Source organism: Trachypithecus francoisi, unplaced genomic scaffold (genome assembly GCF_009764315.1).
Source record: "Trachypithecus francoisi isolate TF-2019V2 unplaced genomic scaffold, Tfra_2.0 Lachesis_group2, whole genome shotgun sequence".
Taxonomy (NCBI): domain Eukaryota; kingdom Metazoa; phylum Chordata; class Mammalia; order Primates; family Cercopithecidae; genus Trachypithecus; species Trachypithecus francoisi.
In genome coordinates this window covers 144675378-144696146 of record NW_022681465.1, presented here as the reverse complement: position 1 = coordinate 144696146, position 20769 = coordinate 144675378, and the positions used below count along the sequence as shown (strand labels likewise).

At 42.1% G+C, this 20769-nt stretch overlaps 3 protein-coding genes across 5 annotated transcripts in view; 2 read left to right on the top strand and 1 right to left on the bottom strand.

The window, feature by feature from the left end:
* Positions 1 to 8017, top strand: part of STK32A (serine/threonine kinase 32A) — a 157275-nt gene extending 149258 nt beyond the window's left edge. Inside the window, exons 12-14 of one of the 2 annotated variants that reach the window (XM_033180747.1) lie at positions 3606 to 3670; positions 4053 to 4126; positions 4542 to 4707. In XM_033180747.1, coding sequence (XP_033036638.1) covers positions 3606 to 3670; positions 4053 to 4126; positions 4542 to 4603 — 201 coding nt within the window. In that variant the 3' untranslated portion in view covers positions 4604 to 4707. Of the gene's footprint in view, positions 1 to 3605; positions 3671 to 4052 lie in introns of both variants that reach the window. The other variant, XM_033180746.1, reaches the window with a different exon arrangement.
* Positions 8018 to 10980: 2963 nt separating this feature from the next.
* Positions 10981 to 20769, bottom strand: part of DPYSL3 (dihydropyrimidinase like 3) — a 121463-nt gene continuing 111674 nt past the window's right edge. Inside the window, exons 11-14 of one of the 2 annotated variants that reach the window (XM_033180743.1) lie at positions 20236 to 20406; positions 18152 to 18331; positions 16075 to 16237; positions 10981 to 14308 (exon numbers count right to left, since the gene is read on the bottom strand). In XM_033180743.1, coding sequence (XP_033036634.1) covers positions 14220 to 14308; positions 16075 to 16237; positions 18152 to 18331; positions 20236 to 20406 — 603 coding nt within the window. In that variant the 3' untranslated portion in view covers positions 10981 to 14219. The remainder of the gene's footprint in view (positions 14309 to 16074; positions 16238 to 18151; positions 18332 to 20235; positions 20407 to 20769) is intronic. The other variant, XM_033180745.1, reaches the window with a different exon arrangement.
* Positions 19519 to 19999, top strand: LOC117065660 (60S ribosomal protein L36a-like). The gene has a single exon (XM_033180748.1). The coding sequence runs from the start codon at positions 19568 to 19570 to the stop codon at positions 19940 to 19942; it is 375 nt and encodes a 124-aa protein (XP_033036639.1). The 5' UTR covers positions 19519 to 19567; the 3' UTR covers positions 19943 to 19999.

Genomic DNA, 20769 nt, shown 5'->3' with positions numbered 1-20769 from the left:
TTAGTGAACATTTCTCTTCTGAGTCATGTATGACCCGTTAGTCCCTCCATTCTTTTTTCTTCCCCCTCATTTCATATTCTTTTTACGGCTACTCCTGTTGACGTACCCATTTGGCTACACTTCTTAAACTTCTCCACCTAAAGCAGAGGAAAGAGAACACGTTGAACATGAATGCTTTAAGAGTAATGGGGTCTGAAGTATCACATTAGAAGGTCATCTGCAAGTGTGTATTTCGTATCTTTGTTTAAACAAAATAGTTACATAGTAGAGGGGGAAAAAAGTCCATGTGGATTTTTGCATTTCACTTGATTATAACCTTGATTTTTAATGCTAAAAATTATTTTTTCTAAAATCTTGGGGTAAAAGTGTCGTTCCAAAGAGTTTTTATCAGGTTATGTTTATCCTGTAGCTGCCTGTCCGCTGTGACCAATACTGGAAACCCTCAGGATTACAGATGCCTCCGTTTGTAAATAAGAGTGAAATACAACAGAGCTGTGTCTTCTCCTTTGTTTTGTTCCCCATCCCTCTTCTGTGCTTTGTATTGTTCCTCTCCTGTCAGCTAAATAAGCACTCTGAAAGAAGACTCTCCAGTACTGGAGAACTTAGCATATTCTAATTCCTAGGTTAAAAAAAAAATTAATGACTGAATGATTTTTTTTAAAGAAGAATAGTTTTCATCAGAAGAAATTTAGAAGTATTTTGTTGCAGACTTTTAAAACACTTGATCCAGTTCTAATTCTGTCCTGGGTTTGGTAATCATCTTTTTTTGAGGCTAAATTTTCTCATTTTGATGAAAAAGTCATCAATAGATGTTGAAAGCTGGACAGTGCAGTGTCAAAGCAAATGCTTTGCATGTCTGCAAGAAAGTCACAAATAAAGAAGGCTCTGCTAACTAGAAGAGAAGGATATTTAATCAACTCCAGTACCATTGTTGAGAGGAACATTCTATCAGGATTAAGTATGGAGAGATGTTTTTAGGCCATTCACAAAATCCAGGTAGAACCTCCAAGCCAAATTTACAATAATACTAGCTTTTAGATTAATTGTTGTTTTTTGAATATATATTAGTATCTTATGTAGAAAACAAAAAGAATTTACAAACTATTGTTACAATAATCTTGGCTTCTGTAATTGTCTAATGTATTTAGACTTACTGAGAGCTTTATTTCTCTGTATAGTTTCAAGTTACTGTCTCGTGTCCTTTCATTTCACCTTGGAGGGCTCCCTTGAGCATTTCTTACAGGGAAGTTCTAGTGGTAATAAACTCCCTCCACTTTTATCTGGAAACATCTTAGTTTCTCTCTCACTTTTTAAGAACAGTTCTGCCAGATATAGGATCCTTGGTTGATAGGTTTTTTCTTTTAGCACTTTGAATATATCAGCCCACTGCCTTCTGGCCTCCAAAGCTTCTGATGAGAAATCTGCCCATCATCTTATGATGTATGTGACAAGTTGCTTCTCTCTTGCTGCTTTCAAGATTCTCTCCTTGTCTTTGGTTTTAAAAAGTTTGATTATATTGGCTGGGCATGGTGGCTCACACCTGTAATCCCAGCACTTTGGAAGGCTGAGGCAGGCAGATCACTTGAGGTCAGGAGTTCAAGATCAGCCTGGCCAACATGATGAAACCCTGTTTATACTAAAAACACAAAGATTAGCTGGGTATGATGGTGCACACCTGTAATCCCAGCTACTTGGGTAGCTGAGGCAAGAGACTCTCTTGAACCCAAGAGGAGGAGGTTGCAGTGAGCTAAGATCGTGCCACTTCACTCCAGTCTGGGCAACAGAGCAAAAGTCTGTCTCAAAAAAAAAAAATAAAGGAAAGTTTGATTATGTTTTGTCTCAATATGGGTCTTTCTGAATCCATCTTACTTGGTATGCACTGCACTTTTTTGGATTTGGGGGCTCATGCCTTTCAGCTATGATTTCTTTAAATATTCTGTTTTTGTTTTTCTCTCTCTTCTCCTTCTGGGACTTCCACAGTACATACACTGGTTTGCTTGATGGTGTTCCATACATTCTGTAGGCCAGGGATGTCCAATCTTTTGGCTTCCCTGGGCCACATTGGAAGAAGAGGAATTGTCTTAGGCCACACATAAAATACACTAACACTAATGATAGCTGATGAGCTAAAGAAAAATCACCCCCAAAAAAATCTCTTAATGTTTTAAGAAACTTTATGAATTTGTGTTGAGCCACTTTCAAAGCCATCCTGAGGCACATGTGGCCCATGGGCTGTGGGTTGGACAAGCTTGCTGTAGGCTCTGTTTGTTATTCTTCAATCTTTATTCTTTCCATTCCTCAGACCCAGTAATTTCCACTGTCCTGTCTTCAAGTTTGATGTTGATTCTTTCCTTTGCCTGCTCAATTTTGCCTTTGAAACCCTGTAGCAAAATTTTAAATTTTAGTTGTTGCACTTTTCAGCTCAAGAATTTCCTTTTAGTTTCTTTTTAGGTTTTCTATATTTATTAATATTTTAGTTTTGTTTGCACATCATTTTCTTGATTTTCTCTATATCTTCCTTTAGTTCTTTGAGCATCTTTAAGATAGTCATTTTGAAGTCTTCATCTAGTGGATCTGCTGCTATTAGGTCTCTTTAAGGTATAGGTTTTTTGATTTATGATTTTTTACTGTGAATGAGCCATGCTTCTCTATTTCCTGGCATGGCTTGTTATTTTTTATATTGGACACTTGAATCTAATAATGTGATAAATCTAGGAAAATCAGATTTCCCCTATCCCCAGGGTTTGCTGTTTTTTGTTATTGTTTTTACTTTTATTTTTTATTATTGTTGTAAGCTGTCTTCATGCCAAAGATTAGCTGAGGTGTAAAGGTAAGACCTTCTTAGGTCTTTTCTGAGCCTGCACCTTTCCCTGGGCATGTGAGGTCACTTTCTGATTTTCCCTACAGATGCAATTGTTTTTGAATGTCCCAGCCTTTCATGCGTGGCTCCCAAAAGGAAGAAAGGAGAAAAATGAAGGGAGGAAAAGGTGCTGGTCTTTTAATTCTCCCAGAAGTCACTTCAGCCTGAGGGAGAGTGGCTTGCAACAGTGTGGGGGAGGTGCAACAACAATGGCCATCAAGCATTTTGTTTGCACCTCTGTGATCAGAAGCAGCAGTGATGGGAGTACGGATCCTCAGTATTTGGAGAACATGGTTCTTGTTTTCCACCCTGGCTCCCACAGGCTGCGTGCAAACTGCTCCAGAACATGTGTGTGCTCAGCTCCCACCCATTGGACTGGAGAATGAGGGATGGGTAGCTGCTGCTGTGCTAAGAGCTTAAGTTGGTCATAATTAACTGCACTTTGCCACCCAAGCCTTCCCTGAAAGTTGCAAGTTTTCAATAAACTCCAGAGTTCTAAAATAGTGACATTAGACAGATTCTGCCAGTGCAATCGCTGTCTAGGAGGGGAGACAGATTCCTGGTGCTTCCTGTTTTGCCACCTTCCCGGAATCTTCACATAGCATCCATTTTGAAGATACTACTTACTTCTCAATTTGGGGCTATTCATTGAATAGACTGTCAACAGGTTATTGGCTGTTCGAAGATCCTCATTTGTCTGCTAACTATACCTCTATTTTCTTTTTTTTCTATGTTCACCTGGAAGACATGTCTTTTTCAAGAGCACCTTGACTCTGTCCAGAAGGAGTTCATAATTTTCAACAGAGAAAAGTAAGTAACTCCTGGGAGAACAACAGTCCCGGAAATGATGGCATGTTTCAGCCAGACTTTACTCGCAGAGAAAATATATTTTTAACATTTTAAAAATTATTTTCTAATTGGGAAAATGATGCAATCTATTGTAGAAAATGTAGAAACCTTTTTTGTAAGGTATTAAAAATTTTTTAATTGATAAATTAACTTATCATCAAGTTTTTGTTTATGAGAAGGGATGAGGAATTAGGATTTGAACACTTAAAAAACAAAGGCTTTCAAAAGATTTTCTTGGCTCATGCTTATTTATAAATTATTGGGCTTAATGTTATTTCAAAAGCTTAAACCTTTCATTTTCTTTTTCAAAGAATAAAACATCTTTTTTTTTTTTTCTTTTAAGAGTAAAAAGGGACTTTAACAAAAGACAACCAAATCTAACCTTGGAACAAACCAAAGACCCACAAAATGAGGATGGTCAGAATAACAACCTATAAAGGCCTCGTGTCTTCTTCTTGGGACAATCTCATGCCAGAAACTTCTAATTACATACGTCAAGAAAAGCTGACAGTAGTTCTTGCCACTCCACATGTCCTGACTTAGAAAATGTGAATGAATATCTTTCAAAAAAGGCAGCACGACACAGTGAAGGTTCCTGGGCCTGAGCTCCTGGAATGTCGTTTCACATCAATCAGCCGTGTCATCTAGAGCAAGTTAGCACTTAGCCAACTTTCTGTGCTTTACTTTATTTATCTAAAATGAGAGGGTTATATTAGATGAGCCATACCCTGCCTTTTTAGTGCTGTAATTGTTATTCTAAACAGCCTTTGTTTTTATTTTGAAATTAATATGTGAATATAGATTTATTTTTCCACTCCTTCTTATTACACAGTGACAAATGGACAGATGGACACAGGACTCAGTGAGACTTTTCAGACCTCGAAAGTTTCATAAAGTGGTCAGAATTCCCCAGACTACTTGGATAAGGATAAGGAATTCTATCAGGGAGGCATGAATGAAATCAGACTAAAAGTAACAGAGATGGATGAAGGCCTTCCAGTGATGTGCTAGAATCAGCATTAGATCTGCTTATCTCAGCCAGCATGAGCCTGCCGTGCACACCACTTCCCAGCTCCCTCTTCAACAATGTGAAGGAGGTGACTTGAAACTGGTAATAATGGGAGCATTTACACCATGGAAACTGGTAAATGCTAGTTTTTTCCCTCCTAACAAGAGAATTGCTAAATAGTAGCACACCACTCTCCTTCCAAGAAGCATGTTCCTTGAGAGTTAATTGTCCTCTGAAGATTAGCAGAGACCTGTATCTGGAGAGAATCAGAAAACAATGTTGTCGCACTGAAAGTATGTCCACCTTGCATGTCAGCAAAGTTGCATCTTATACGGCGTTTATTGTCTAAGTCAGAAGTGAATTTAGAAGATAGTAAAATTTACCATTGAAAAACCCCTTAAATTACACATAACACATGGGAAGTATCTTTTCTCAGTGAAGCCCAATACAGTGTCACCCTTCACTAATGAAACAAGTCATTGCTTTTGTTTTGTTTTGATTTAGTTATTTTTATTTTTGGTCTCATTTTGGCTAATACCAGATGAGTTAAAATGTTGAACAAATTACACTTGTCTTTATAGGCTAGACTTACTCTTTTTTTTTTCTTTTCAGGCAGAGTCACGCTCTGTCACCCAGGCTGAAGTGCAGTGGCATGATCTCTGCTCACTACAACCTCTGCCTCCTGGGTTCAAGGGATTCTTGTGTCTCAGCCTCCTGGGTAGCTGGGATTGCATGTGTGTGCCACCATGTGTAGCTAACTTTTTGTATTTTTAGTAGAGACAGGGTTTTGCTATGCTAGCTAGGTTGGTTTCAAACTCCTGGTCTCAAATGATCCGCCCACCGTGGCCTCCCAAACTGCTGGGATTACAGGTGTGAGCCACCACACCTGGCCTTAGAATTACTCTTAGAACAGTGGAATTCTCACCCATCCAAGGGAGGCAAGTTCATGGAGACTAAGGCAACAGTGGTATCATGTCTCCCTTCTCCCTTGTGCTTACTACAAGAATGTCAGGCAGAATTGCCTACTTATTTAAAATATCATTAATATCTCACTCCTTTTCTTTATATTTTATTTATTGATTTGCCACAAAGTTTAATTCACCTAAGTGAGATGTGCATATGATATAACTCCACTGTACGGATATACAGATCTTTGCAGAATAACTATTTTTGGCAACCCACATGCCTCTGGGTAGGGCCAAGAAGTGAACAGGCTTGGTGGGGGATTGTTTTCACCTCTTGGCTACTCAGAGTACCTAAACCTGTCCTTACTTATGGAGACCATGTGTCTCACCAAGATGGCAGTAAGCTGGCAACTGGGAAGACCTGAGTGATGCCCGTTTGGGAAGCCAGGCAAGTGGAAATGGACTGAAGAAACAGAGATGGCTGCCTTTTATGCGAGGCATTTCCTTAAGGAGGTTACATTGGGGCCACCAAGTATGTGTAGAAAGCCAGAGCTAAACTTTAGCTTGGCATTCACAGTTTCCTCCTCACTGAGCTAACAGGCCCACAGTTTCATGCAGAGCTGTGAAATAGTGCTTCTCTAAGAGCAACCATATTTTTGTTACATAATTAAAAACCAGTTCTTTTGTTGTTTGATTCCTTTTCCCTACAGTTCCCACATCATTTGTCTATGCTATTCTGTTTTTCTCCAAACACTATAAACTTGAAGCAATTGCCCTGACTTGATTTCAGAGAGGGGAATGTGCTGGAAAGAGCAAGAATAAGAAAGTGACCAGATGCTGCTGCCGTCTGGTAACCCCATGAGTGTCAGGGACTACTTGCATGTTTACTTTTATCCTTCATTTGTTTTGATTCAAGCCTTGATGTGCTGTGGACTCACTTCCCTAAGTAACCAGGTTCCTCCTCTCACTGTGACCTTGTTTGCATCCTTTCCAAGAAGAGGCTTTGGGAAATTTTTCTGCACTTACACTTACCAAAGAGCTGTGGCACAATTAGGATCTCCACTGTGATGAGAGTTAAGCCATAGTACCATTTCACATGTATACATTTATGATGGGATGGGAACCCAATACAATCTCTGTAGGCCAAATCCCTAGTTTTATTTCCAGTGAGCTACTTCTGTGACTGAAGCACCTCTGTGGGCTTTTAGGAGCCATGGATGCACAGAGAGCACAGGCTCAGAGAGTAAGACGGATTTCTAGTGCTAGCCAGGTGAATGACACACAGTGTATTTCAAGTTTGAAAGCAAAACCATGATATCTGACAGTGCAGAACAACTGATTGTAATCACCTCCTACCACTGTGCATTTTAAACATGAGAACAAAAACCTTTTCCAAAATTTAAACTTTTCCTAAATCTTTATGGTCATTGCTAGTTGTTGACATCAGATCCTTTGGTTTTATTCTATAACTTGGGCTAAACGTTAATATCCCACTAGGTGGAATATGTCTCTTCCAGAGTCGTGACAACTGAGGTTCACAGCTGTGATTTTTAGAAAACAAGATGACTATTAAATCCTTTGGCCTGGTACTCTTAAATATTTTTCTCCCAGCAGCTTCCCTTGCCAGTATGGAGCATCTGAAAAGTCTGAGCAGGTTTTGATGTCCAGGAGCATCCCAGCTATAAGGCTCTTGCACTGTGACAGAGCCCACCTCCAGTGCACCCTCAGTGACCTCTAGTACATGGGTAGGGCAGTCAAGCCCCGCAACTTATGCCACAACTCTAATTCCAGGAAGTCCTCTACTAATGGCTAACCCACTGCCATGGTGGCACTGATTTTCCCTGAGGTCATTGCTAGGACAGGAATGAACAGGAACCAGCACAAAGCATTGCTAAATTAATTACGGTAACCTAATTAATCAGTGGCTAGGCTTCTTCTGATAGGAAAGTTTTAATCAGAAACCACTAGACGTTGTATTATCATAGCTTTTGTAGATTGGATGGATGAATACGTAGGAAGAAAAAGTATTACTGTAGCTAGTAGGGACCAGTGTTACTGCTTGTGGCTGATGCAGTAATGCTGACGCTTTAGCTCTTCAAAAGCTGAACGAAAAGGCACGAAAAGCATTGCAAGCTTGTTTCAGTACCCAGTTGTCCTTGTATTGTCCACACAAAATCCTGTTTCCTGCTATCTGTCTGTGATTCCTGTTTATTACAAATTCTGTGTGTCTGACTGATATTAAACACTGATATTAAAATTCTTAACTTCACCTATCTGTGCTGTTGTGAACAGGCAGCTGATCTGGCGGCCCTCGAATGGGAAACAAGCGCTTCTGTTGAGCTGCAGCATATATAATACAAATGTGCCTATGTGTATTAAAATGTCTTCTGTAAACAATGAGCCACTGACCCTTCTTTGCCAGCTGTGTGAGTGTATGTGTGTAATTGTTTTCTGGAGAGATAGCATTGGAGGTGCCCAAAGTAACCCGTTCTTATGTCTATTTCCTATTGTGAGGAATGTCCCTTACCAGAAATAATATTCTGTAACAGAGATGATGTTCTGCAACTATGGAATGCAGTATAGCTTACCTGACCCACATGCATACAAACTAAAAATCCTGACCTCTCTAGTAGTCACATCTCAGGGAACATAGCCCAGAATTCCAGTCTCTGCCTTTCACTATGCACCTAAGTCCATGGGCAGCCTATGCACTCTTTCTGTAGCACTCTGCCTTCCTACCCCTCAACATCCAGGCCCCATTCCATATACCAAAGCAGCAGGCGGAAGTTCTAAGGTCCATAACCTGGGACGGGAAGTTAATGGGCAGCTCTGAACTCTTGCAGCAAAAGGCAACCTCTGCCTTAGGGGAGAACAAAGGGAATTGTCACCACCTCTCAGACCCACAGTGGGTGGGCAGCCAGCAAGCTGCTGGCTCCCTGGGCTTGTCCTGAAATAGTAGGCTGTTGTAAGTTTTGTGGCCTCCGAAGTTCTGCATGCGAAGTACCCTATTGTCCAGGTCATGTTAATTGTCCTGCTGTGTGCCTAGCAGCCATCTGAGCAAAGGGCAGGATCTAGAACTCCTCAGATTCTGAAGAGTACCAGCCTTAAGCATGTGATCTCATTTTCGCGGGTTACTTTGGCCTTTTTATCCCCCATCTCCTGCTCGTGGTTGGGATCTCCTTTGTGATGGGTTGGTGGTAGAAGAGCTGATTCCACAAAGTTGTTTGGAACCAGAGGGCCCTTGTTAGTCTCTTACTCAGTATTCTCATTCCCCACCTGGTCAACGTGACTCAGCCACCGAATAGCTCCACCCTGAAGGAAGAGATGTGAAAGTCAATGTGTATCCTTCACCATTTAGGAAGAAAACCACTTCGTGCCTTTCAGAGTCCTGCATCCTGAGTTTGTTAAGTGCTGACTATTGCCTTTAAACTCACTCAAATCCTAAACAGAGCTCAGCTGCTGCCTTGGTCATGAGCAGGGAGAAGTGCTTCACCAATCCCGAGTTAGAGCCATAAAATGGGGTTATCAACCAAAGCTTATTAAACATCAAAACTTGAATTTCAACTATGAAATAATTCTTTATGCACTTAGAGTAGCTTTTGATTGGGATTCTGAGCTTCTGTGTTAAAAGGTATAATCACTCTATGCTCCTTTATCAAGGGTATTGTTCTATCAAACCAACAGGGGTTCATCATATATAAAAGCAATTCATCAGAAATGGTCATCCCCTGGTATCCCATCTCCTCCCCACCTGTCCCAACCTCCACATCACCAGGCAAAATACTCATGCCCTGCAAGCTTGCGAATGGTGCCACGGCCACGGCTCTTTTTGCCTTCCTTGCATCTACCCCTCTTCAGTTAACACAAATTGATTTTCTTTGTGGAGTTATTGGGAGTCCATGTGGTTCAGGTGGCTCAGGGGCTAGTTATGTTATCCAGTATGGCCAATTAGTCCCATGTGCTCTTTTGGCCACAGTGACTAGGTAAATGGTGAGACATGCTCCAAGCCAGACTGAATGAGTCTTTTTAGCTGGAACTATTGAGGGACTCTCTCCCTCTTTTGAGGTTACTAAGCAGGTGAAATGAAAATCTGGAGATGCTGACAACCAACTCTGTCCCACATAAAAAGAGCTTTCCTGGTCAGGCGTGGTGGCTCATGCCTGTCATCCCAGCACTTTCAGAGGCCGAGGCAGGTGGATTACTTGAGGTCAGGAGTCAAGACCAGCCTGGCCAACATGGTGAAACCCTGTCTCTACTGAAAAGAAAAAAAATTAGCCGAGTTGTGGTGGTGCGCGCCTGTAGTCCCAGTTAGACTGAGGCAGGAGAATCGCTTGAACCCAGGAAGTGGAGGTTGTAGTGAGTTGAGATGGTGCCACTGTACTCCAGCACTCCAGCCTGGGCAACAGACACTTGTCTCAAATTAAAAAAAAAAAAAAAAGAAAGAAAGAAAAAAGAGCTTTCCTAAGAAGGAAGCATTTACTGAACGCACACAGAGCCGAAGTGGGAAGAACAAAGGCTCTGATGTCAGGGTCTAGCACTTAGACCCAACTACACTTGAGTCTGCCTGACTGAACTTTACAGTTGCACCAGACTTTAAAATTCCACTTTCCAATTTCCCCCCAGTAAACCAGTTTAACTTTTGCAATGAAAATATGATCTGCACAACAAATTAGAACTGGATTCAGCAGTGTTTCCCTCAAAAGGTGTAGTATAATAGGTTTGGTGGGATGCTAAAAGATGGTATGGGTTCGGTAGTCAAAAGCTCGAGAACCCTGAATTGGGCAAAGTTTTGAAAGATTCTTTATCACAGGATTTCTCAGAGTCTTCAAGTTGCTGATATGCACCTAAAAGCTCTAAGAAGAGTAGATATAGCAATTAATGCTTCCGTATACTGATTTGACTTCTTGGGATCCGTTTGCCAAAAAATACACTTTGGTTTGGGCGTAGTTTGAGTTTTTCAAGTCTAGGCCAATAAAAAGAAGTAGAAAATGCTTGCAAAACAATCAAATAGCAAGGCATTAGGGGAAAGACCAAAAAAACAAAACCCCAAAACAAAAAGCTTTAGGGCTCTGTTCTGGACTCAGCTAGATTTATCCCAAATGGCATATAATACTAAATTTGATGATCCACAGAAAAAAATAATTACTCATTCTCCAAAGTTTCAAAATGGCCATCCAGCTGGGTGGCCAAAACTAACAACTCAATTTCAAAAATAGAAGCCCCCAAGTTTTCTCCAGATAACTCTGTTATCACCAGATCTGCCTGCCCCTCTTACTAACCCTTTTGGTTCTACTGTGTAATTTTAATATTACAAGTGAAAATGCACATCACACAAAGAAGAAGCCTGGAGAACAATGTTGGTAATTTCATAGTTATTTTAATAACCAGGTTTACATTAACAGTCACTTGATGAATTTTTTTTTCTTTAATCTCAGCTAAACTCAAAACACAGTTTTGTTCACGGTTCAAACCAAACAGCTCTTCAAGTTCCAGAGCTGCTTCACAGCTAGCACAGATCACGGGAGATTACTGTCTGTCCATACCCACCAGACACAGAACTGAACACCCACACACCAGTTTTCAAAGAGGGAACTTACAATGAATGCTGGCTGCCCAGGGCAGCCCATGAGTGTATCTGGGACTCAAGCTGGAGTTTTCCAGGGGAGAAAGCCTGGGAAGCTTGTGGCAAGGAAGTTGGGAATTGCCCACCCTACTGGAAAGGGCTTCTCAGGGATGAGTGAAAATCAAGGCTCAGGTGTCAGCCCTTTGTGGAAACATGACATTCTCAGTACAGATAGTCGTGAAGAACAAGGCTGAGGGATTTTGAAGGAAACCCATTTTCAGGATGACTACAATCCTGCCACTTCTAGAAAACTTCAGGAGTAAAAGAAATATCTCTACTACAGGTAACTGATTCAACAATTTCACAAACACCCTCTCCACTACCCAAGCCCGTGGCCCTCAGAGAGAACCGGGATGGATTGCCATCTGGGTTCAGAGGCAATATGAGGAGGTTGGGGGGATGGCGGGGGCATCCTCAGGGTTGGGGGGCAGGCCAAGGAATGAGATGGCAAAGGACAGCTTGGGAATGAGAAAGAAGATCCAGCGTGCCTTCCTACACTTACATGAGGTGCCAGTGAATTCGAAGAGGGCCAGGACTCACCATCGTTTTCTTTTCCTGAACCTTTTGTATAGGCCTGTTTGATGTGTCTTATGAAACGAAACAAATCTGAATATAAATTTTAAAATAGCGGGAGTTATTCTCGCAATTCCCAGGGATTTCTATGCTTGGAGAGTTAGTACTGGTAAGAGAAGAAAGAGAGGCTTCCTGAGCTCATGTTGTTCCTCCCGAGGGCATTCGGGGGTTGTTCCCACAGCAAGGAAAGCTTGTGCAGAATCAAAGGTTCTGCTGGAATGGTTCACTCCGGAAGTCCAAGGGCAGTGCGAATGACCAATCTGGCCATGGAAGACTTATCTTCATGGCACAGAGAGGTCGTGCAGGGATGAGTCGGACTCAGGGGCTGAGTAACAGCAGAGCAGATAGTGCAGAAGTGAATGCTCAGAAGCGAGTTTATGTGTGTGTCTTTTCCTCTATCTGGTGGCTGTGGCTGGTACTGCAACCTGTCCCAAAGGACAACCTAGTCAATGAGGTATACGCTTCAGACCTGGCAAACTCTCTCTGCACATAAAACTGCTATTCTGAGTTCTCTGAGAGATCCCCACATCTTTGAATTGTAAATTAAGAGCTACATTTTCCCTTTTACGACATCTCCCTTAAAAGAAAAGCACCACGTGAGCTTTAAAATAGCAAGACTCCCTATTCTAAGGGGAAATAATCTTTTTTTCATGATTTGAATAGAAGGTAGCTTGCCAGGGGAAATCCTGTTCCTTGGCTATCTCCAAATTCCTTTGTAGCCCAGTGTGTACTTTTCTCTGGTCTTCAACTTATTCAAACCTGCAGTCAGAGATAAACTCTCCTAAGCACTTAAAAGGTGTCTGAGGCCTGCTCTTCTCTTCAAAGTACTTAGTACACAGGATTACAGGTGCGACCACCTGGATTCCCCAGAGCATAGAAGTCTGATCCCAGGTTGAATATATTTCTTCTGAAAACGAGCATCTTGGTTCTATAGATTCTTACCTTGCTCACAGGACTTGCTCCAAAACTGAATTTTCAGAAGCGGCATGATAGGGAAAGAGATATTCAACTCTGACAGACAAGGTAGATCCAAGCACCCACACTAATTTCTTTTAGGTGCCCCATGGGGAAGGCTGCATCATGTCACTTCCACTCACTTGGGGGAGATTCTAGGACTGAGACACAAAGTTCCCCCAGAGTTTCTGCTAATGGAAGGGGAAACAGATGGTTTGGAATGGAAAGGTGGAACCAGGGCCACAGAATGTGCTCGCTCTGCTCAAGACTGACTTTGGCTTTCCCAAATTCCCGCTTGACTGCCCTATAAGCTGACATGACCCATGACGGTAAAAATTAGGGAACACCTAATAAAATCAACCTTCAAAAATAATTCTATTTATCACGGATGTGCCTGGATCTCAGATCAAGATAACCAAACACAAACTGCTTGTAAGAGAGGCCCTTCATTCTGCCTCACTCACCTGAGCTGAAATCCTAACTTGGGATGCCAGAAGCGTGCCACTCTTCTCGGTTTGCAAAGACTTCAGTGAGAGGTGACCTCGCCGTGTTTAGAAGGAGGCATCTTTAAGCTGTGGGTGCACTGACCACGTGGGCCTGTGCTATGTTCTCAGCTGCTGGCTTTTAAGAGCACCAAAGAGGCAGGGAGGGCAAGAGGAAGAGAAGTGTTGTTTGCTCTGTCCCTGCCTGGCCTTCCCAACCCAGGAAAGAGAAGGATTTGAAAGCAACACTGAGAAAGAGTCCTGAGCAAATACTGGCACAATCAAGCAGGTGGAAGAAATGGTTGTGTTTTGGCGTTTTAATAAATGTTCAAAGAAACAAAATTTACTCGTAGGGGACGTGACAAAGAACAGAACCCAAAGACTGCCTGCCTTCTCGGCAGACCCTGGGGGGCTGTGGTGATGTGACAGCTGCCACAGTGGCTATCTTCCATGGAAATAACGTACGCCATCAACACAATATACAACACCCTTCTGCTCACCTGACCCACCCACCTCCCTCCTACATGCCCTACCCCAGCCCCTCTGCACCCTCTACCTTGTTCCGGGCTCCCACCACCCACTCACCCCAAATAATCTGCTTCCCTTTTGTTCATTTCCCTGACGTCCCAGCTTGTCTGTCCCCTTGTCATAAGATGCAGCACTACACACGCTCTCAACACTATGATAGAGCAGACTCTTTTACCTTAGTGGCCTGTCTGATTGCATGCATGTAAATGGGGGGAGGGGAGTCAAACAAATCAAGGCTATGCATAAACAGAAAACAAAGCAATATTTGTAAAGCTAGGCAAGCGAGCGTAACATTGGAGAAACATAAGGCTTGAGGCTTATTGATTCTTTAGATCACAACCGTTTGGATTCGCTTTCCTTCTTAAACATCGGTGTACCATTTTGGCTTCAAAACAATCTCTTCTTGCTTCTGCCCCTCTCTATGAGGAAGGTTTGCTTAACTCAGAGATGTGATATTAGAACGGCCACCTGGGGGCGCCACGATGCGCTTGCTGGCTGAGCGAACCCCCTCATCCACTTGGGTGCCTACAGTTGGAAATAAATTTCCAAGGGGGGAAAAAACGGGGTGGGGGGTAGGGGGATGTGGGCAAGAGAGAAACTGGGTTAATTTTAAGAGTGCAAGATAGGAAGTGCCTTGCTGGCCTCACCTCTCAAGAAATTTCCATTCCAGTCTATCAGGTCTTTTAGACTTTTCTTATGGCCTCTGGTAAGAAAAGACAAGTTCTTATCTAGATTTCATCTGACCCAGAGCATGATAATAATACTGAGAAGAAGAACAATGATAAGGATGAGACACTCATTGTGGCAGGCAATGTTTTAGGTGTTTAACCAATTATCTCCTTTAATGCTCACCACCATGGTTTGAGAGAGGCACCCTTATCTGTTTTACAGAGGAGATAACTGAGGTTCTGAAAGGTTAGGTCACTTGCCCGAGATCTCACAGTGCAAAGTGGTGATGGTCAGGTCTTTGTAACAACAGCACAAAAAGAAATTTCAATGTGTGCTTGGGTCTATTCAGAAAGGAGCCTCTAAAAGCTTAAGAATTAAGGTAGCCAGAGAATGACAAGAAAAAAAAAATGGCAAAAACTTTGAAAAAAATTGCTTATGCCTAGCAGAATGTGACCTCTGGCACAGCTACCTCCAAACTTTAAACTCTTTTCCTTTGTCTTTCTTCCACTAGGTCTCCCTTACCTCTTTCTCCCATGTTTCTGTTTCTCCCGTTCCTTACCCTTTCCTCATATGCTGTAATTTTACCTTTAAATGTCTTTCTTTTCTTGTTATCTTACTTCCTTCACATTTAAATTATTCATTATAGGAATGCAAATCTACATTTATTTTTCTCGATTTTAAGACTACTGGTTATGGAGCAATTGAATGATTATTTTCTAATTATATCAGAGAGTTCTTAAAGAACAGGTAAGACTAATCATATGGCTAACACATAGTAGATGTTCAATCAGTGGTAGCTAGTGTTAGCATTATTATAATTACTAGGAATGGGAGAATATAATAAAAATCCTAGGTTAGAAGACACTACTGCAATTTGAGCATAAAAATAATTTAAGCTATCTTTTTTTTATTTTTATTTTTATTTTTTTATTTTATTTTTTTTTTTTTTGAGACGGAGTCTGGCTCTGTTACCCGGGCTGGAGTGCAGTGGCCGGATCTCAGCTCACTGTAAGCTCCGCCTCCTGGGTTCCCGCCATTCTCTTGCCTCAGCCTCCGGAGTAGCTGGGACTACAGGCGCCCGCCACCTCGCCCGGCTAGTTTTTTGTATTTTTTTAGTAGAGACGGGGTTTCACCGTGTTAGCCAGGATGGTTTCGATCTCCTGACCTCGTGATCCGCCCGTCTCGGCCTCCCAAAGTGCTGGGATTACAGGCTTGAGCCACCGCGCCCGGCCTAAGCTATCTTTTAATCTGGACAAATGAAGAAAACATATTATGTTTTCATAATCATTCATAGCACTCACAGGCTAATGCTAGAAATCACTATCAATTCTTAAGAGAGGATCAGCTCCCCACCTCTGCCCCCAACCAGGGCTGATCTCTAGGCAGAATCAGTCACCACTTCAACCTGGTCTTCAGCCTGACTGCCTTGTCTTACTTTCTTACCAGGACCCCTTGCTGATTCAGGGAACCTTCCTGCTTGCCCCAGGAACCTCCCTAAAGTTGACACCAGTGCTGGGCTGGAAAACACCTTCAGGTTGAATTCTCAGGAACACCCTCTGGCCTCAGAAATTGATCTTCCCCTTCCCCGCTCTCTTATTTTTTGATAAGCCTGTCCCACTCACCGGACAGGCTAAATCCCGACTGATGAAGATTCCTCACGGGTGGGTTCGGCCGAGTAGGAGAGCCCCGAGCAGAGCCTGCGGGGGTGCCACCTTTGGGGGTGGTGGTCAGGTCAAACACAGGCCCATCGTACATGCCCCTCGGGACGGCATGCAGGTCTGCCATCTGCAGCCAGAGAACAGCGTGTCACCATTCATTCATTCTTTCATTCAGCATTTTAGGGCCTGTTCTAGGCAGCACAATTGGTGAATACAGTGTGTGTAATAGGAGACAGGAATTAGTAAAAATAAAGATAATTTGAGGAAAGGAGTAGTAGTATAAAATAAATAAAGGAGGATGTGATGATAGAATGACAATGGAGGTGGTCAGTGAAGGCCCTTCTAAATAGATGAGCTTCGATCTGAAGGATCAAAGGACCTTGCTATGGGGTTGGGGTTGCCCGAGGGAGGAGGCTGGGGGGATACTGGGGAGTGGTGTGGATGACAGTGAAGCCAGCAGAGAGAACAGCAAGGACAGAGAGCTGAAGTGGGAATGATTATGAAATAGAAGAACAGCAGTACAGCTGGAGCAGAGGGATCGGAAGGGTAGGTCACGACATGAGGTCACAAGTCCTGGCTGGGATGGATCACATGGGAGCTGCACCCTCACACTCTTCAGCACACACCAGGGTGGGCAGGCCTTGAAGTGAGTGTCTGTGGTCTGACCCACTGACCTCTGGCTGTGGCTGTGAACTTGCCCTGGGACTGTGGAGTCAGCCAGCAACTTCCACCCAGCACATGCTCTGCTAGGCCGTGTGCCAGGCACTAGGGCCTTTGGTCATGGGAAACATGGTGCCTCCCGCAAAGGGGCTTACAGTCTATTAGACAAACACTGTAAGACCACCCAAAGCAGCGGCACACAACCTCCACCCATTTCTTAACTTTGGCCAGAGGGGAGGCAATGAGGACGCGCTGCCAGACGAGCCTGACCATGCAGGATGGATCATCACAAGAAGTCCTGTCAGAGCCTCCTTCCCTGTTAGTGACTCAAGTGCTGGCACAGAAGTCAAGCCCATCAGATGTGCAGATCCTAATGATTCTGGTGATGTGATGACTGTATCTGTACTCCCCAAAACCAAGAACTCTACATCATCAACACTTCTGTGGTTTAGAATCTAAATCACACTTATAGAAATAAAGGGTCAATACTGGGGAAGTTTCCTTCTTCTCTATTAGGCCCAAACTGGAGTGTGGAGCTCAAATTCCACAATCCTAGGGTAGGGTTAATACACATATATATATATATATATGTGTGTGTATATATATAGTGTGTGTATAAAAAAGTACAAAACAATAAATACAATAAATATAAATATGTAAATATATTTATATGCACTTCTATATTTTTAAATTATATTTATTTATATTTATTGTATTGTTACAATAAATATAATACATAATACAATATAAACTATATAAATGTTTACTTATATATATTATTCTATATTTATATATTAAGTATATATAAATATAATACATATAGTGTATATATATTTAATTTCTCTGCACCTCCATTTTTTATACATATGCACACATATGCACACATGTGTATATATCTATAGACCTATACATATACACATATATCTCTGCATGTGTTTATATATAAAATCAGAGAAATAAAATTTTATTGAAAATACAGTAGCTAAAATGTTATAAGTGTTTGCCCCTGTGGAGCAACACTGGACAGAATGAGACAGGGATGTGTGGGTGTGGATTCTTGGTTCTTACCTTCAGACTTTAAGAGTAATTTATTTTTTTAAAAAAATACCCCAGCCTTATTTTGAATTATTCAAGTTTAAATTATTTTCAATAAAGCACTATAAAAATGTGGGAAAAGTCATTTGGGAAAAAAAGCTCTCTTTGGCCAAAAGTTTTCAACACCCTTTTTAATAGTACATTAAGTCTGTGTAGGGATAAGACTGTCACTGGATTTCTCTGTGAGAGTCTACAGATCACAGTGCCCTATGTTCATGGTTACTATCTCTGAGTATGAGTGGGACACAAAGCCCCTGCACCACCTCGGAGCTCCCCTGCTTTTTACCTTCCTCCGTGCTTTAATGCGCTTGTAGACATAGTCGGAGAACGGGCTGCAGGGGATGAAGCGGCCTGCCCCCTGGGTCACATGCAGGTTGCCATCTTCCAGCATGATCTTGCCCTGGCAGATGACCACCAGAGGAGCCCCACGCAGCTCCATCCCTTCAAAGATGTTGTACTCTGCAGCCTAGAGACAGGGGTGAGGAGCAAAGCCACAGTAAGGGTGTCGAAAGAGGAGAAAGAGGAATGTACCTTCTCTGCTCGAGACCTTCAGTGTCATTTGCTGCTGATTCACCAGGCAAGCCGGGAAAAGCTCACCATGCAACTGCAAGCTTCCAGTGGGTAGAAGGCACCGGAGACAGATTTGCTAAGAAAAGACTAAACTTCCTAGTAAAAAGAAGTGTCCAGTCTTTATTAAGCTCCTCAAGTGGAAGTCAACTTTTGTCATGGGTAATGTTCAAAGAGAAGCTGGATAACTATCCAGGATGCTGTACATCACTGTCTTGTATTGAGTGGGTGCGCAGAGAGGTTATGTGGCCTTTAGGTCCCTCTAGCTCCAAATTAAATAACATGAGGTGACATAATATTTAAGCAAAGGCCATTACCACCAAAAATGGGATTTCTCCCTACCTCCTTCATTTACTCAACCAGCAAGACGCATTACTGTATTGCCAGGTAATTAAGAACATCAGTTTGGAGTCAGCTTGTCTGGGTTTCAATGCTACCTTCACCATTTGCTTGCTGCACAAATTATTTAATTTTTCTGTACCTCCAATTTTTAATCTAGAAAACAGAGGATAATAATAGTCCCTACCTGTAGAAGACAAGTATGGAAACCCAATGAATTAAAAGCACAGTGCCTGAAACATAAGTGCTTAAAAATATTAACTATTTTTAATAAGAGTGTCGAGCCTGTTTCTGTTAGGTACCACACTTTAATTATCATCCTCCATATGAAACTCATTGTAAGGAAGTCATCAGTGCTGTTTACCAGTTATTTCCCATTCTTTCTCTTTCCAGGCACAAAGGATCATTGCATGTCCTGACTTCTGGAAGTTAGGTATGGCCACAGGACTGGCTAAGACCAGTGCCATGTAAGAGGCAGTAAGGTACACCATGTCTAGGGGAAACTTTCAGAGCCAGTAGATCATTCACTAGGTCATGTTCCCCTGTCTCAGCAATCATGAAAACATATGTAGAGAGGGAGCCTCTATCGGCCCCTGTCCCTGAGTGACTGGGATGGGCAGAGACCATCTGCTGACCTCCCTGCTTTGGAAAGCAGGAGTGTGGGGAAAAGAAAGAGAGATCAGACTGTTACTGTGTCTATATAGAAAGAAGTAGACATAAGAGACTCCATTTTGTTGTTGTTGTTGTTTTTTTTTTTGAACATAAACTCAAGATTTTATTGTCTTCATAATAAAAGATGACACTTAGAACTAGATCACTTTCTTCCCATGCCGATATCGCTCTCGCAAGCATGGTTAAAGTCCCTAAAACCCGCCAGACTTTCTGTAAGAAGTGTGGCAAGCACCAAACCCACAAAGTGACACAGTACAAGAAGGGCAAGGATTCTCTGTATGCCCAGGGAAAGCGGCGTTATGACAGGAAGCAGAGTGGCTATCGTGGGCAAACTAAGCCGATTGTCCAGAAAAAGGCTAAAACTACAAAGAAGATTGTGCTAAAGCTTGAGTGCGTTGAGCCCAACTGCAAATCTAAGATAATGCTGGCTATTAAAAGATGCAAACATTTTGAACTGGGAGGAGATAAGAAGAGAAAGGGCCAAGTGATCCAGTTCTAAGTGTCATCTTTTACTATGAAGACAATAAAATCTTGAGTTTATGTTAAAAAAAAAAAATGGAGTTTCTTATGTCTACTTCTTTCTACATAGACACAGTTAATGTCTGATCTCTCTTTTCCCCACACAGGAGAAACACAGTTGAGGTTTTGAGTCACTGAGATTTAGGGGATGGATTGTTATTGCAACCTGTCCTAGTCTAACTACCCTGGCACACCACATAAACACATTTCTCCTGACCAAGTTCTTTGCATGCATTCTCCATTCTACTCCACTCCCACCAGAGCAAGCCTTACAGACTGGTGGTTCTTGGCAGAGACGATCTTCACAGCATCTGGATCCCAGATGACTAGGTCACTGTCAGAACCCACAGATATTCTTCCCTTGCGGGGATACAGGTTGAAGATCTTGGCAGCGTTTGTGCTTGTCACAGCCACGAACTGGTTTTCATCCATTTTCCCTGTGGCCTATTGAAATATAAGAAATTACATCTATATCTATAGCTATAGCTACATACATATCAATTGAGGGCTTCTGAACTCAGAGAAAGATGACCAACAAAGGCACAGAAATACAAAGAGGAGCGTGGTGAGCTACGGAACCTCACTCAGCAAGCTCCAATTAGTTGGGCTGTCATGACTACTCAGGCAAAATGGTCAAACACATGGTTTAAGATTGAAGTTACTGCTCCTGAAGTAAGCATTTTTTTCTGTATGTTCTTACATTTACTAATTTACTTCTTCTAATTTCAAAAAGGATTATAGAGGGTTCACAGTAAAAACAAATGTGATTATAATCCCATCCTTTAGATATGTATTTGTGTTTGTATA

Coding starts and splice junctions, on each gene's coding strand:
- LOC117065660 (XM_033180748.1), top strand. CDS start 19,568: ATGACACTTAGAACTAGATCACTTTCTTCCCATGCCGATATCGCTCTC.